General features: G+C 41.4%; 1 protein-coding gene across 2 annotated transcripts in view; it reads left to right on the top strand.

Moving 5' to 3' along the window:
• Positions 1 to 1,073, top strand: part of zdhhc8b (zinc finger DHHC-type palmitoyltransferase 8b) — a 268,645-nt gene extending 267,572 nt beyond the window's left edge. For both annotated transcript variants that reach the window (XM_038808043.1, XM_038807959.1), the window contains one exon: positions 172 to 1,073. In XM_038808043.1, the coding sequence (XP_038663971.1) occupies positions 172 to 355 (184 nt within the window). In that variant the 3' untranslated portion in view covers positions 356 to 1,073. The remainder of the gene's footprint in view (positions 1 to 171) is intronic.
• The last annotated feature ends 15,993 nt before the right edge of the window (positions 1,074 to 17,066 follow it).

Here is a 17,066-nt window from a genome sequence, read left to right as displayed (position 1 = left end):
GTGTTTGTATAAATAATAAAACTATTATTGTACAGGTTCAATAAGGTGGGTTCTAACTCTGATTACGTTTTAGTTGAAAATAGTGGCCTGATGTATGTTTGTGTCTCAATTGGCTCCAGAGAAACACCTGAATTAAAGCAATGCACCAAATGTCATCTTTCTGTTTTTCAGCGATGAGGTTCAGATGAAGGCAGTTCACAGCAAGATTAACGGACAGCCAAAACGTTTATCCAGAGTGGATAGTCGAATAAGCTCAACCTCTAGTTCCCATGGTGCTACAGTCAGTCCCTCCAGACAGTCCAACGTGAAAAAGGTGTCGGGTGTAGGTGGGACCACGTACGAGATCTCGGTGTGAACAGCCATTAGCGACGGCAGCTGTGAAGCTGGCTGCACTGTGAAGACTATTGCAGCAGCTGTGTGTTATTTTTGCCCAACGAGCTGCCTTACCCCTCCAGACATAGTTTTACAACCAATCAGAAACATAGTTTCAATTCAGGGCAGGCCCACTGCAAACGTTTGTCTTTTCTTTCCTCTTCTGCTCCATAAAGTGATCCTTTATCATAGAAGGGAAGCACGGTCATTATTGAAACCTCGATTGTACACATGCCCTCTCCATTGGTATCTTGTGTCAAGTTTTAGGCCGTGATGATTGAATATTAACCTGGACTTCTGTAATGATTTCATGATGGTGGAAAGTTTTAATCTGGCCTACCAATCAAACTTGTCAACGCCAGTTTGACAAATGTAATAACTTTTTATTTTGTGTTAATAGATACTGGCACTACTTACTGTGTGGCGCCAAGCTCGTCGGTTCCTTCCTTCTGTCGAGGAAGTGATGCTCTTCAATCAGCCAAAAGATGTTGTACAACACTCTCCTCTATGCCATTAGACAATATGTCAGATACCCTTGTATGTGAGTATATGTGCGTGTGTGCACTTGTGTGTCTATTAGGCTTGTTTCAAAAAGTTAGAGGGAGTGCATTGTTATCGGGCTTAAAACTTTCAAAGCTTTAAGGAGGTTTGTATTGATACATAATGCAATTTATTAAAACATTAAAGATTCCTATCAGTAATCAAATGTTGGAATTGACAATGTAAACAGTTTTAATAGATATGTAGGGGAGGAGATAACCTGCGCTAAGATAATAATGACAAAAGATTATAAACTTTGCTGGCATAAGCAAATTGCTATTATGCCATTTCTAGACTGATAAAAGTATTAGAGGTCAGGCCATTTTCACACTGCCGCGATATAGTTGAACAGAGGATGTTTGTAACAATGATTTACACGCATGGTCTATTTTGATTAATGCCATGATTTTAAGGAGCTGCTGAGGTGAAATTACTTCACCATACTCCGACGGTCAGAGGTGAAGTCAATGCCTATTCCTCCCCTGTATTTCACAATCAATATCATTGCAGGATCGGGAAACGGTTTCCTACCTCTCCATTCTTGGCCTGGAATGGTTGATGAGGGTAGTTTGCCGAGAGAAATCAGGAGAAAATCAGTTCTAATATCAAACTTTTTATTTCAGTGGGATGTTTCACATAGTATTTTGTTAGTTGTCAGCAAAGAACCCAAACATGGTTTCTCACGAGTTTTTAAGATAACATCAAATGCGTGACACAAAGTAAAATTGGCTACTTAGCATAGATCCTGGTTTTCCAATGTCAAGGTAAGCCATTGAGGTGCATGAGCAGTCGTTCGTTTTGCGGTATAAATAATTTTTGGTTTTGATTTAAACTTTTTATTCCTTATTTTGGTCCTTTTGACTTAGCAACCTCAGCACGTCTGATCTAGATCAATGGAAGTCTCAACATTGGATAAGTGTGTCAGATTTTATTATTGTTTTAAGTGAAATGGATGGAGCCACCTTTATTCTGAGATTTAATTCAGTTAGTGTAGGCTGAAAACTACTCTTGGGAGCCCCATAGTGGCTATTCTGCAAAGAGCATGCTGATTGTCCATAATCCCTCATGTCACAAAACAAATATGAACATGAACGGAATGAAGAGAAACAAAGTTGATGGTTACTTGTGCTATTGAAATCCAAGGAGCTATTTCCCCCATCAAGCTTGTTTTGCTCTTTGGGACCCGAGGGACCATTTTATTTCCCTCTCCCATAACCCCAAGCCCCCAGCCCGCTCTCGCAAAACAAAGCAAAGACTTGTTTCGCTGAACTTTGCAGTGTTAATGCCGGATTGTAATTCATTCTCTAAATTTAAGCCTCAGCCAAAGTTACTCCCCCAGCTTCATCTCACTAACTTTTTCTCTCAAATTTGTAATGCTGTATGTTTCCCCTATGATTCCACATCTCTGGATCCATTTCATCTCATCCTCCTTTATTTTTAATGCCAGAATCATGGTTTGCTGGAACTTTGTTTTAATCAAACTTTTTTCCTTTCATTCGCCACCATTCATCATAGAATCAAGTTGATGGAATTGATTGAAAAATCAGTAATGTGTGCAAAAGTCTTTTCAAAGTTTAGGGCAGCCCGTGATCCAGTTTGGTTTGAATCAGTGTCCCGTTAGTAGTCCTGGACTTGGACTTTACCCATCTGTTGCCTTTGGCACTCTTTGATGCATGGTATTTAAAAGATTTCCGACATATAATGAATTAGCTGTTTCTCACTAAACAATACAGATATTGCCAAATATTTGCAATTCTAAGATTAATTTGTATTACCGTACATAGTTCAATGTACATTTCTATCTGCCCAGCCATTCAGTTAGCATTATCTGTCTACACAAGGCATCTTGTTTTCATAGAATGTACAGTGCAAAAGGGGGCCATTCGGCCCATCGAGTCTGCACCGCCTCTTGGAAAGTGCACCCTACCCAAGCCCACACCTCCACCCTATTCCCATGACCCAGTTAACCCCCCACCCAACACTAAGGGCAATTTTGGACACTAAGGTCAATTTAGCATGGTCAATCCACCTAACCTGCGCATCTTTGAACTGTGGAAGGAAACCGGGGCACCCGGAGGAAACCCACGCACACACGGGGAGAACATGCAGACTCTGCACAGACAGCCGGGAATCAAACCTGGGACCCTAGAGCTGTGAAGCAATTATGCTAACCACTATGCTACCGTGACATGCCCACACAATTTGGTGTAATCTGCACCACTGACGTTTGTCGTCTTCTCTGTATATTCCTCAAGGTCAGGTCAGCACTTAATATCACACAGACAGAGATCCTATCATTGATCATTGTAGCTTAGTTGAAATGGTGCCATTGTTAATTGCTCTCTGGTTCCTATTGCTAAACTTTGTGCAACTTGCTCTGTTATGAACCAGCAGCAAGAGCTTATACAAAATTCCCTCCAACCTCGGTTCCAAATGTACCTCGTTAACTTTCGAAAACTTTTGATTCAGTGGGGAGGGAGCGCAGTCAGCTGACTAATTAACAAGCAAGCATCTCACATTAATATTGCTTTTATTTTGAAATACTTGAAATCAAAACATTTGTTGTACAGCTCTGCCTGAGAAAATTGTGCCTGTAAAGTAGTTTAACCCCTTCCTGGGAAACCACAAATTTTCTGCGTTCGGGGCATTGAAATGGGTTGCTCACAGATGCGCAGGACCCTGTGATGAATGGTCAGTTATGTGTGTCTAAATATGGAAGTCCTATATGACGGGTCATGATGCAATCTGGAAGCAATTGAGTGTATGCTGCACCAAAACAATATTACAATTGCAAGTAAGTCGTGTGTGGTGCTAGTTGATTCATTGAAATAAATAGAGCGCTGATTGAAACTTGAAGTAGGCTGAAAGGACATGATGGATGCCACAGTTGGATTCTGTAGGAACAATCATTTATAATAATCTTACCCGTGTGAATTGGCTCGAGATCATTTGTTCTAGGATAGATGTTTCACCATGCCACCATCATAGGCTGATCGCAAGTGGTGCTGTTTTCCAAGAGTATTCTTGGAGAGCCATGTACGTTTGCTTGGTCAACAGAATGTGTGAAACAAAATTGCTTGCTTATTTGCGAACAGTGGATGTGAGTTAAAGTTTATTGTCATGTCATGTATCCCTTTCTATTAAAACTTAATAATGGAACTTTAAAAATAAAAAAATATATAGTCTTGATCTGAACTCAGCTTTGCGGCTGTTAAAGGGTTCATTTTCCCTTTCTAGAAAAAACAATTGCATTTATATAGCATCTTTCTTCAGGACATCCCAAACTACCTTACAGGCACCAAAGTAAATTTGTAATTGTAGTCACTGTTGTAATGTTGGAAATATGGCAAAGAATTTGCACACAGCAAACGCCCAGACACTGCGATGTGATAATGAAATAAAAATACAAAATGCTGGATAGGGTGGTGGTGTAGGCTTAAGTATGGGTGCTCTTTCCAAGGGCCTTCTGCACTGTAAATTCTTTGATTTTATTATGAAATACTCAGCAGCTTTGGCAGCATCAATAGAGAAGGAAACAGAGTTTATGTTTCAGGTTGACGCCCTGTAATCAGTTCCGAATATTTCCAGCATTTTCTTTTTTCCCCCAGATTTTCAACATCTGCAGTTCTTTGCTCTTGTATTGTAATAATGACCATATAATTTGTTTTGCAGTGTTGATTTCACTCTGATTTAGTACGGATAGAAATAAAGGATATATTGTGACAAACAAGACAATATAACTAATGTCTAAATTTCTATTGACTACACTTCAAGTATTGGTTATAAAGCACTTTGAGACAGAAGTCATGAAGGATGCTGTATAAACGTGTCTCTTTTTTTAAATGTGAGGTTTACTGGGGAAATCATTTACTCATACAAATAGGAGCAGGGGTAGTCCATTCTGTACTCAAGTCTGCTTTACCATTCAATAAGATCATGGCTAATCTGATTGTGGCCTCAACATTACATTCTCGACTACCTCCAGTATCCTTTGACTCACTTGTTAGTGAGGAATCTACCCATCTCGGCCTTAAATATATTCAATGACCCTGCCTTCACTGCTCCCTAAAGAAGGAAGTTCCCGTAGGACCCTTTGAGAGAAAAAAACTCTCATCACCTTTGAAATAGGAAACCCCGTATTTTTAAGCTGTCCTCTAGTTCTAATCTCTCTCTCAAGGGAAAACACCCTTTCGGCATCCATCATGTCAGATCCCTTCCAGATCGTGTATGTTTCAATGAGATCACCGCTCATTCTAATAAACTCCAATGGATACAGATCCAGCCTGTCCAACTTGTCCTCATAAGATTAATCATAGAATCTCTACAGTGGAGAAGGAAGCCATTCGGCCCATCAGGTCTGCACCAACCCTTGCAAAGAGCACCCTACCTAGGCCTCTATCCCGTAAACCAATAACTCCACCTAACCTTTTGGACACAAAGGGCCAATTTATCATGGGCAATCCACCTAACCTGCACATCTTTGAATTGTGGGAGGAAACCAGAGCACCCGGAGGAAACCCATGCAGACACAGGGAGAAAGTACAAATTCCAGACAGTCACCCAAGACCGGAATTGAACCTGGGTCTCTGACGCTGTGAGGCAGCAGTGCTAGCCACTGTGCCACCCTTCCTTCTCCATCCTGGGCATCAGTCGAGTGAACCCTAAGGGGAGACGATGGCATTGTGGTATTGCCATTGGGTTAGTAATACAGAGACTCAGAGTAATGCTCTGGGTACCTTGATTCAAACCCCACCATTGCAGATGGTGAAATTGGAAATCGGTAAAACAAAATCTGGAATTAAAAGTCTAATGATCTCTGTGAAACCAGATGCGACTCCAGAACCACAGCAATGTAGTTGACTCTTAAATGATCTCGGAAATAGCCGAGCAAGCTATTCAGCTCAAGGACAATTCGGAATGGGCAACAAATTCTGGCATTGCCTATATCTAATGAATAAACATTTTTAAAAATCCTTTCTTGCGATAAACCATAACATTCCATTTGGTTTGTGACTCATTTCCTAACTTTTTGTAATGCCTCACCCAGATCCCTCGGTACTGCAGAGTTCTGCAATGGCACCCCATTTAAATAATATGCTGCATTTCTATTCTTCCTGTGGACAAGTTCACATTTTCCCACATTATACTTCTTTAAGAGATGATTAGCCTGTGGTCAACCTTGTCAGTCGGGATTTTTCATGTGTAGCCAATTCACTTTACAACACTATATTTTCAACAAAAATATAATTACCCAAGCAAATTATTTGAAGTAGTTTTGTTTCATCACACAAATTAACAGGTCCGTTTGCTGATAAACCACCAGTTGAATATTCCAAATTAGCATTCTCAATTTACTCATCATTCCTATAAGTGAGGAATATTGCTAAATCTCCCAACGGTTAAGTCCTTTAAGGTGCAGCTTTGACCCCGTCTCTCTTTCATGTGACATTCTACAGATTAACAGATCACCCGTTCAGATTATTGGAGAGTTGAGCTACAGGCAAAATGTCTTTATGTTAAAATTATGAGATTTATAAAATTTTGTTTTGGACTGTGGCTTTAAATTTAGAGTAAAATGAAGTGCGTCATGTGACCTATGATGTGGTCTGTCTGTCGGTTCAAGGTGATGGGGCAATTGAAGACCTAGGTTGTTTTATTGGGAAGAAGTTGCAAGGTATTCACACTTACAGACAATGCAAATGTAACTGATGATGATGGACGGACTGAGAATCTCCGAATCCCAGAGAAGTGTTAAACATGGTAAAAGAATGACCTGTCCATTTTATTCCAGGGAAAGTCGGGGTCTAAAGAATAGCTAATCATCATTTCTGCCTGGATACAAGGCCCATGTGAGTCACCTTGCCATGGAGAAGCCATTGTAGAGATTGGGTTATAGGCTTCTCTAAAATATAACTAAATATTGCAGACATGTTGTTTGGTCTCCCAGGTCACAGGGAGAAGCAGTTAGACCCCAAAAGTCTCACTGCACCTGAATGCGGGTGAAAGTTTGCATCCAGATTGGGAAGACCAAATTTATGAGGAGTTAAAATGAAGCTGAATGATTCACCTAGCTTGTGCTAGAGGGAAGATTCCAGGAATATTCTCACCATGAAGGACAGTTCTGGAATTAGAAGTAACCAAGCTGGGAAAGGAAAAGAAGAGAATTAAACCCTCGGGAGCCAAAAGCCATTTTGGACTGGTTCTGGCAGCATTGATGGTCTACATAAGGGACAGTTTAACGTATAACTTTATTTTTGCTTGTGCTAAAAATAAGAAAGAGGGATTCTGTTCTTTGGTTGAATTATCAGCCGTCTACAAAAATAATAATGTTTAGCCAAGAGTGTTTTTAGTTTTGTGCTGAGTAAAGGACTTAAAATGTGAAATCTTATCCTTTAGCTATTAATTGGTTATCGCTCTTTGCGAAGAGTGTAGCAATTCTCAAAAGTACAGTTAATTTATAATTTCCATTCTTATTCCCATATGCCCAGAGATTTTTTAATTTACACCCCAACATCTCAATCGCTTGACTTTTTATTGAAAACCAGCTTTTTCTTCAGTTCCACAACTTCAATTAGAATTTAACCCAGGCAAATTAAACAGTGTAAAAACTGCAACTCCGAGCAATGCGTGTGATGAGTGAATACTGAACTGTCAGCACGATGAATCAAAAACCTTGTAGTTGGACCATTGCTAGAAACTCAAAATTGAATCCCCCTCCACCATCATCTGGGTTTATTTTAGAAAATGGGCACAGGTCCAAACGCTGTATGCAAACGGCTTATTCCAGTGTAATAGTTTATCATCTCAGTAATTTGATTGATCTGGTCGGTAAAATCGAATAAAATGATTTACTCTCATCATTCTGAAGAACCCCTTGGCTGTGGGTTTTAGTGTCCTTTCAATATCTTGAAAAGTCTTTCTATTCCCTCAGCTCAGCTACTTTTCCCTTTCCTCCAAGAACATGCCAATCGAAAATAATGTGCATCACTTCCATCAGGCATTTGCCAGGATCATTTTGTAATGAGCAGGTCACCATGGGTGTGCCGAGGAGCCCTCGCTGGCTGGCTTTGTTTGTCCTAAGTCCTCAGGTAGGTACACCGCCTCCTGCAGGTGGCATGGTGGCACTTTGTAAAGTCAGCAGATTAATTTATTTTTTTGTTCATAATTCTGAGATGTATTGTACAATAAATCATCAACAATAACAATACTTCAGAGAGGCAAGAAATCCATATTTGGCAGGAATTCTGCTGGTTAAGTTTTTGTTTACTTGATGGTTAACATCTGAGTTATGAGCTTAAGGGTTCAAATCATGCTCGAGTGGCTTGCATACTAACCTTGGCTGACTTTTCCAGGGAAGTACTGAGGGAGTGTTGCACTGTCAGAGATGCTGGGCGAAATTCTCCGCCCCCCACGACGGGTGGGAGAATAGCGGGAGGGCCTTCCCGTCATTTTTGCCGCCCTCCCGCTATTCTCTCCCCCCCCCCCCCCCCCCCCCCCCCCCCCCGCCGAAGTCCCGACCCGAATCGCTGCCGCCGTTTTTTTACGGCCGGCAGCGATTCTCAGCTGTTAGATAGGCCGAAGTCCCAGCCCTTTCCGCCGTTTTTACGAACGGCAAACACACCTGGTCTTGCCGTTCGTAAAAACGGCGTCACAAACTCGCTATTAATAACCATGGCACCGATTGGCACGGCAGTACCACGGCCGTGCCAAGGGTGCCATGGGCCTGCGATCGGTGGGCACCGATCGCGGGCAGCGGGCCCGATGGCCGCGCACTACTTGTCCTTCCACCGCCCCGCAGTATCCATTCGCGGGGCGGCTGAGGGGCAACCCGGCCCGCGCATGCGCGGGTTTCGCGCAAAACCGCGATGACGTCACCCGCGCATGCGCGGGTTAGAGTCTTCCAAACTGCGCATGCGCGGCTGACGTCATATGACGCGTCAGCCGGCGCTAACTCCGGCAAGCGGGCTTAACGATTTTCGTTAAGCCCGTCTTGCCGGAGCCTACGGCGTCGGGCTGCTAGCCCCGACCGGGGACCAGAATCGGTCCCCGGTCGGGAAGGGGCGCGCTGCCGTAAAACCCGGGCGGGTTTTACGGCAGCTTTACGATTTCTCCCGTTTTGGGAGAATCGCGCCCGCTATCTTTCAGATGATCTTTAAAGCGAGGTGGCTGTAAAAGATCCCAGTATTTGGAGATGGGTAGAGGAGCTCTTCCCAGTGTTTTGGACAGTTCGTATCCCTCACCCAACATCACTATAAAGCATTAACACGTCATTCATGGGGGCTTGCTGTACATAAATTGGCTTCCATGTTTGGTACATTATAAACAATTACACTTCAAAAGTTTCCATTGGCTGTAAAGCACTTTGGGATATCATGAGATTGTTAAAGGTGTTGTATAAATGCAATTATTTTAAATATTCAATAAGCTTTCAATCATAGCCCTGATTGATCTCAAACTTGAAATGTCTTTTGTATTTTCGATATATTTCATAAGTGAGGAGATATTGTGCCCCTTGCCTGTTGTGACACAACCTAAGGTGGAGTCTATGCAAGGTAATGAAATGAAAATTGCTTATTGTCACAAGTAGGCTTCAAATGAAGTTACTGTGAAAAGCCCCGAGTCGCCACATTCCGGCGCCTGTTCGGGGAGGCTGGTACGGGAATTCAACTGTGCTGCTGGCCCTTCTTGGTCTGCTTTAAAAGCCAGCGATTTAGCCCTGTGCTAAACCAGCCAATCAGATATCATAAATTACAATATCAAATCTCAGTTCAACCAAAGTTATCCTAGCCTATTCACTTGCAATTTGTAAAATATTTACTTTTTGATATTGTCTGTTCGCAAGCTTCTTTAGTTGATTAGATTCATTTGAACTGAAGTGCAAGTACATGTCATTATCTGGTTGTTCATTCTGTTTGTGGGCCTTGTATACACATTGGCTGCTGTATTTGCCTATATAAGTATCCTTTAAAATAAATGAATTTACTATTTTACTGGGATGTTGAGTCTCTGAGGTATTATAAATGCACCTCTGTCTTATTGGGTTAATGCATGTTGTGGAAGAATGGTATATCCTATTGTAAAACTGTATCCAGTTTTTTTGATCAGAGGCTTGTTTGTCAAGAAATAATAGTGGCAGGAATAGGCGCAGTAAGGTTCCATACCTGTGATTCTACACAGAACAAATGTCCATTAGTGGGAGACTTTTGTCATACTTGGCTTCCATAATGGAAAATAGCAGGTTAACTCCAGGGGAAACATTCTGACATATAGTTTGTTGATTAATGGACAGGTAATGACAAATCAAGCGTGACACAGATTGTTGAAACTCCAAGGAGCATGCAACAAAAGGGCAGAAGTTCACAACTGTAATATCTTTGAGTTTGTGATCTTAACCATGCTGCAGTGGGGGCAGAACAGCTGTAGAGCTGTGAAGGAAGCCTTCTTGTCCATCTCATTCTCTTGGAAGTAACCTGTTGGGAGGCCTCCAAAATGGGGTAATTTGGTGAGACACTATAAAGGATACAAGAGGAGAATATAACCAAAACTTAATACAAATTGATGCACAATAGTTAGATCGCCCAATAAAGATGGCAGATCTTTCAGAGAAACATTTACAATTGAACTTTGAAGGCGATTTCGTGCAAAACTCCTCATCTGCCCATTTACAGGTCTAGCCAGTCCTTTTGGTTGGCTTCATTCATGTCAACACTGACGAGTCCATCTCTTCCCACAGGTATGCATGGCGTTCTTGTTTGTTACTTTGATTGCTACTTATTGCCCTGATGTTGTCTCCTCCATTCTGTGTCCAGTCAGTCTAAAAATATTGATCAGGCTCTTCTTTTATTCCCAACCAATTCTTTAATTGTTCCATTTCTTATCACCATTTAAATTTTCTAGGTTTTATTCCAACTCTGCGGCAACTCTTTGCAGATGCCCCTTTTAAAAAAAATAAATTTAGAGTACCCAATTCATTTTTTTCAATTAAGGGCCAATTTAGTGTGTGGCCAATCCACCTACCCTACACATCTTTGGGTTGTGGAGGCAAAACCCACGCAAACATGGGAAGAATGTGCAAACTCCGCACAGACTGACCCAGAGCCGGGATCGAACCTGGGACCTTGCCGCCTTGAGGCAGCAGTGCTAACCACTGCACCAACATGCTGCCCCTTTTTTTAAACAAGAGCAAGAGACAAGTACAGTCCACTCCTGTGGTGACCTCGTAATAATCTGGTCAAATCACTTTCTTGTACGTTAATGCCATAAACACTTTGTTCAAAAGGTTGTACTTCTGAAGCTATTATCTAGACACAAAGTTACGCAAAGAAAATAAAAGCTAATTCTAACTATTACTGTTCAATTAAACCACGGCAAAGAAGCCATTACAGTTTGGCAAGTGGCCTTTGGCTCCATTTATTCTGCCCATCTAATTTCTGACAGAGGCACTCACCTCCACACTTCTTCCAGATGAGTAGATTGTTGACATTGGATTCCATAGTTGTTTGACTTGATTGTGATCTGAACCAGTGACACACTTACTATTCATGACATTGCTATAGAGGCCCCCTAAGAATGTTCAGACCCTCTGTGTTTCCCATTCCCCCAAAGCTTAGCTCCATGGATATTCAAATTTAGATATCGACCAGAGGTACAAAATTGAAATCTTAAATTGTTAGATTATCTGGACTGTGAATTCATAGGGCAAAAGGTGTCTAAGTGCTACCAAATGTTCTCACCCCAACCCCATTAACATCCAGGTCACACCTTTATGCGTGATATTTGTTCGAAGTTATGTTCCATGAGTATATGACTGGTCTTTTATTATTCACGCCTTTTTAACAGACAATTAATTATGCCGTTTAATAGTTAGCATTGGCGATTTTGATCCACACAACATCTTGGAGCAATTTCAGTTTGGTTACATTCTTCCTGCGAATTGTTGCACATAGATAATGGCAGAGGATCTTATGACAATTTAGAAGTTCCAGTTGTCTGCAAAGGGTACAAAAACATTTTGGACTGTGATGTGCTGCATAACTATTTTGTATTTAATGGATATGTTCTGTGTGTCAGTTGTTGCTTTTAAGTTGATGGACATTCTTCAAAAATGTAACATTTGGTTGCAGTTTCAAACATTTGAGTTTTTTTCACTGCATTCACTTGATGCATAAATGAGGTAGACTCTTTCATTATTGGTGCTAGGTTATCAGAGTGATTTAGAAATAAAAATAGCAAATGCTAAAAGCACTCGAGCAGCTCAGACAGCATCTGTGGAGGGAGAAACAGGTTCCTGCTTCAGGACAAGGACCTTTCATCAGATCCCTCTTGAGATGGCCATGATGTTTAGTGGCCTTGCAAAAAGATGTTTTTAACAGTGTGAAGAATGAAGGAAGGACTGCTTAAATTCTTGCAATTAAGGGTTCGGTGAATACAATTTAGATTCTGCAGGTAAGGGGTGGAACAAAAGTCAGTGATGTTTAATTTTTTTTAAAACTACATGGTGCAAATCTGAATCAACAATCACAAATTGTGAAATGCAAGTCTATCTACATTCTCAAAGGGGAAAGATGGTTGACTGGGGCAGACACTTTGTCACAACTCCAAATTTGACCAAGGATGTACACTTTACCAAAATCAGATTCAGATTTACCAAAGTGTCAATTGTGCTCAGGTGGTAGCACTCTTGGTTAAGTCAAAAGATCGTAGGTTCAAATCTCACTCCAGAGACTTTGGCACAAAGTCTAAGCTGGTTCTCCAGTGTAATACTAAGGGAATGCAGCACTGTCGGCGATGCTTTCTTTTCGAATTAGCCTTTAAATCCATCAAGATATCCATAACATTATTTCGAAGAAGAACAGACGAGCACTTTGGAGTATCCCGGGATGGTGAAAGGTGCTATATAAATGCAACTCTTTCTTAATTTACTTCTGAAACTTTAAGTTTGTCTGTTCAAGCACTGGCTTTTGTGTATTTCCACAGTCACGTGTTTGTTTTCCCAAACGCGGTTTTGGATTATAGCACAGTGGTAACAGGTTAGCGGTGTTATTAAAGGAGAACCCAAAGCAACTCTCCACCTTAGCTGTCCAGGAAAGAAAATTCATGTTTTAGTATGAATTGCTTGGAAAGAGCCCTTTGGGGGAAAAAAGAACTGCATAGACTTTTGCAAAACAAACGTTGCAGGGAATGATTTCTGTGTGCGTGCGTGTAAATAAGTTTGCATGAGTTTATTTAAATGTAAAAAAAAAAGAAAAAATATTTATTTTCACTTGTATTTAAGCACAGAATGGCTACATTTATCTTGTAAATCTTTGACAATAAGGAAATATCCAGCTGTTATCCCCTCTTTCAAAATTCATGGCTTTGTACTGTATTGTTGTTCCTGTCCCATTTATCTCAAATGTTTTCTGTGTTTTATGTATATCCCGTTTTCTACTGGAATGTAATAGCACATTTTTTTTTTCTATGAAAATCAAATACACTAGTGAAATGAGCAGGTTATATTTCTTTTGTACATATTCAAGTTGTTTTAACTTCGCCAAATAGTGGAATGATCTTAACCAATGTTCTGCAAACTGCATTCTTAAATGTTAACAGTCAGGTTTGACGTTTTTGTACTTTTTACTAAAGACCAATGGATTTTAATTGCAATCTGTTCATGTAATTGCCTGCCCCCCCCCCCCCCCCCCCCCGGCCCCTCTCTCTCTCTCTGTTACGGCCCCAGTTACATGGATGATGTGATAGTGGATGGTTTTGCAGCCACCAAAGAGCTTTAAATTTATGTAGAAGTCTATTGTAAATTTGTCAAAGATGATCTATGTGGGGAAGCAATGAATCATTGCACCTTTTGCTACCTGTATTTAGTGTTCTGTAAAGCTAAGCGATTGGAAATGTATATTTTGCGTAAAGCTGATGCTTGCTTAAGGTGTATTATTATCCACTTACATGGGCAAAAGCTATTTTTACCAGTTTCAGACACATGAACATAAGAATTAAACCGTTAACAGACCTTGTATCCCAATGTTAATTACTGACTAATGGAGAAGTGATTCACATAAACCAGGACCGTCCCAGGCTCGTTCCTAGGACTGTGCTGGGTTAACCGACCTCAACCAGAGTAGCAGCAGGGACACTAGGAATGGCCTTGCCCTTTCCGAACAGGGAAGACAGAGGGTGACAATTGTAGCGGTGAGGGGGGGAGGAAATCAGGCAGCATTCCCTCTCCTGTTCACAATTCCAGGATCCTGTGTTTAACCCATTGAGAAGTGTGTCTGAACGTTGCACATGCGATGGATGCCAATTAAGATAAAGTATCCACATTTGATACCTGTAGAGCCCTATCTCATAACGGGTTTGCAACCTTACAGGGTCAGAGAGAGATTTAATTGGTATCTGATTATGATACAGAGCAGCCTTTTGTATCATTTCAATAATAATGATGCTGAAAGTAAAACAAGGAGGTCAGAAGGAAACCTCTTATGTATAACCAGGGGGTAGAATTTGAAAATGAATAAGTGGATAATAGTAACACGATTCCAAGCATTGTCTTGTAATGTCATATGGTTGTTGCATTTGAGATGTTTGTAGAAATGGCTGGTGGGTTCCATACAACCTTATAGCCCCCTTAACTACATTACTGTGTTTAGTAGTAATATAAAGTCTTGTTTTATTGTAGAAACCATTACAAAAGACAAGTCTATAAAAACTTTATATTTTCAGAACTTGCTTTTAAATAAATTTAACAGAAACCCCAAAACATTGCAAATGATTATTATTTTTTATAAACAAATGACATCCTTTGTGGTTTAAATGTATGTGTACTAGTGCCTAGGATTTAAACATCACTTATTAGAGGATGTTAAGCATGTTCTAAACTGCAAAAGGATAACCAAAAAAAGTTCAGGTGAAGAAAGTTATTCAGCTCAAGTTGCTCATCCTTCAATGAAATGCACAACTCCCATTATAGCATCACATTTTCTCAAAAGATCTCACTATTTGAAGAGAAGTGCGGAGTTCTCCACAAGGATAATATTCGATCTTCAATATCATTAAAACAGATTATTACATTGCTGTTTGTGGGATCTTGCTGTGCATCACGTTTCCTTGGATTATAACAATGATTACACGTCATTACAGAAACTTATAAATGTCTCTTTTTTTTATTGAATGTCACCAGAATTTTAGCCCACCTACCTTACCCAAAGGAGGATTCTTAGGATATAAATGTCCAAACAGTCAATGCTCCACTCCAGCCTCCTCCCATCTTTCCTCATCCAAATCTATCATTGTGACTTTCTCTTCCTCACATGCTTGCCTAACTTCCCCTTAAATGTATCTCTGCTATTCACTCAACCACTCCCTGTGGTAGCGAGTTCCATGTTCTCGTCAATCCTGAGATAATTCGAGGTGCTTTTTATAGAAATAGTTCAGGATGTCAGTCAATCCTGACCTTGTCACCATCAGTTTGCATGACCCTTATCCTACCATCACAATTTGCAGGCTCTTCGGCTGATTTTTTTTCAAATTAAAATTCACAACTTATAAATTTTATAAAGACGCTTCTCAATCATTTATTTTCAAAATTGAAGTGACAGGTATTTATTTCTCAGCTTTCCTCTTATCTCAGTCCTCTGACGCTAGAGATCCATCTCATGGTAACTCCTGTTTGTTCTTCAGGGAGAAAATTGCAATATTGTTAAACCACCAGGGGAAGAAGCTAGCACGACTGACATGAAGTCAGTAAAATGTGCCTTTCAGACTTCCGGTGGTGATGATGTGCTGAGCGGTTGCACGAAAGTTGGCTTTCATCTGGGAACTTCAATTTAGGCATTTTTTAACCTGTAAATCAGATTACCCCCCCCACCCTTTTGCTCCAAACTAACGACCATCCAAGGAAATGCCATTGAACCAGCCATGGAGCCAGAAAAATAGTAAAAGTCAGGAGAGGAAGATCCAGACCTCCAGGCGAAGGTATTGTGTACAGTTCTGGTCGCCACACTGCCAGAAGGATGTGGATGCTTTGGAGAGGGCACAGAAGCGGTTTGCTAGGATGTTGCCTGATATGGAGGGCATTAGCTATGCGGAGAGGTTAGATAAACACTCTCTTTTCTCGCTGGAACGACGGAGGTTGAGAGGCGACCTGATAGAAGTCTATAAGATTGAGTGGCATGGACAGAGTGGATAGTCAGATGCTCTTACCTAGGGTAGGAGAGTCAAGTACATGGGGACATAGGTTTAAAGTGCCTGGGGAAAAGTTTAGAACAGATGTGCGAGGCAAGTTTTTTGCATTGAGGGTGATAAATATATGGAACGTGCTGCCTGGCGAGGTGGTGGGAGCAGGTACGATAGCGGCATTTAAGGGGCATCTAGACAAATTTATGAATAAGGTGGGAATGGAAGGATACAGACTCCATAAGTGCAGACGGTTTTAGTTTTGGCAGGTACCATGGTTGGCGCAGGCTTGGAGGGCCGAAGGGCCTGTTCTTGTGCTGTATTGTTCTTTGAGACATGCAGAGCATGGCAGACCGAGCAGGATTGCAACCTGACAGAGCAGTGGATGGAGCTCCTTTCAGTAGAGCTCCAAAAACACAGGGATCGATAAAGAATGTCCTCATGTCGGCCATGAGGTTGACCATAGAAACCACTCTAGCTCCCATCGAAGAGGCATTGGACAGACTGGAGACCCAGGGAACGACGGTGTGTAACCTGGAGAAAGTGGCCACTGACCAGAGCGGTTCGATCACCTCGTTTGAGGCAGAGTTGGAAAGGTTGGTAGCAACACAGAGCGCTCAAGAGGAAGGTGGAAGAACAAGTCCCACCATCAGAGCCTAAGGATTGTGGGGCTAGCTGAGGGCACAGAAACCTGACAAAGTATATTGAGAAGATGCTCGGGAAGCTAGTCGGAGGGGAAGGCTTTGCCAAACCCCCAGACGTGGACAGGGCCCACAGATCGCTCCGGCAAAGACCCAAATCATGAGAACCACCCCGGGCAAGAATAGCGAAACTCCATAAGCTTCAGGACAAGACCGGGTGCTGAACTGGGCAAGGAGCACTCTGTCATGGAGATGGGAGGGACATACAATCCACATCTACTAGGACATTAGGGCCGATCTGGACAAGTGCCGGGCGGAGTTTAATGGGACCAAGGCAGCTTTATTTAA

This window comes from Scyliorhinus canicula, chromosome 1 (assembly GCF_902713615.1).
Source record: "Scyliorhinus canicula chromosome 1, sScyCan1.1, whole genome shotgun sequence".
Taxonomy (NCBI): domain Eukaryota; kingdom Metazoa; phylum Chordata; class Chondrichthyes; order Carcharhiniformes; family Scyliorhinidae; genus Scyliorhinus; species Scyliorhinus canicula.
The sequence above is the reverse complement of the archived record's forward strand: the minus strand, read 5'-3'. Positions and strand labels throughout refer to the sequence as shown.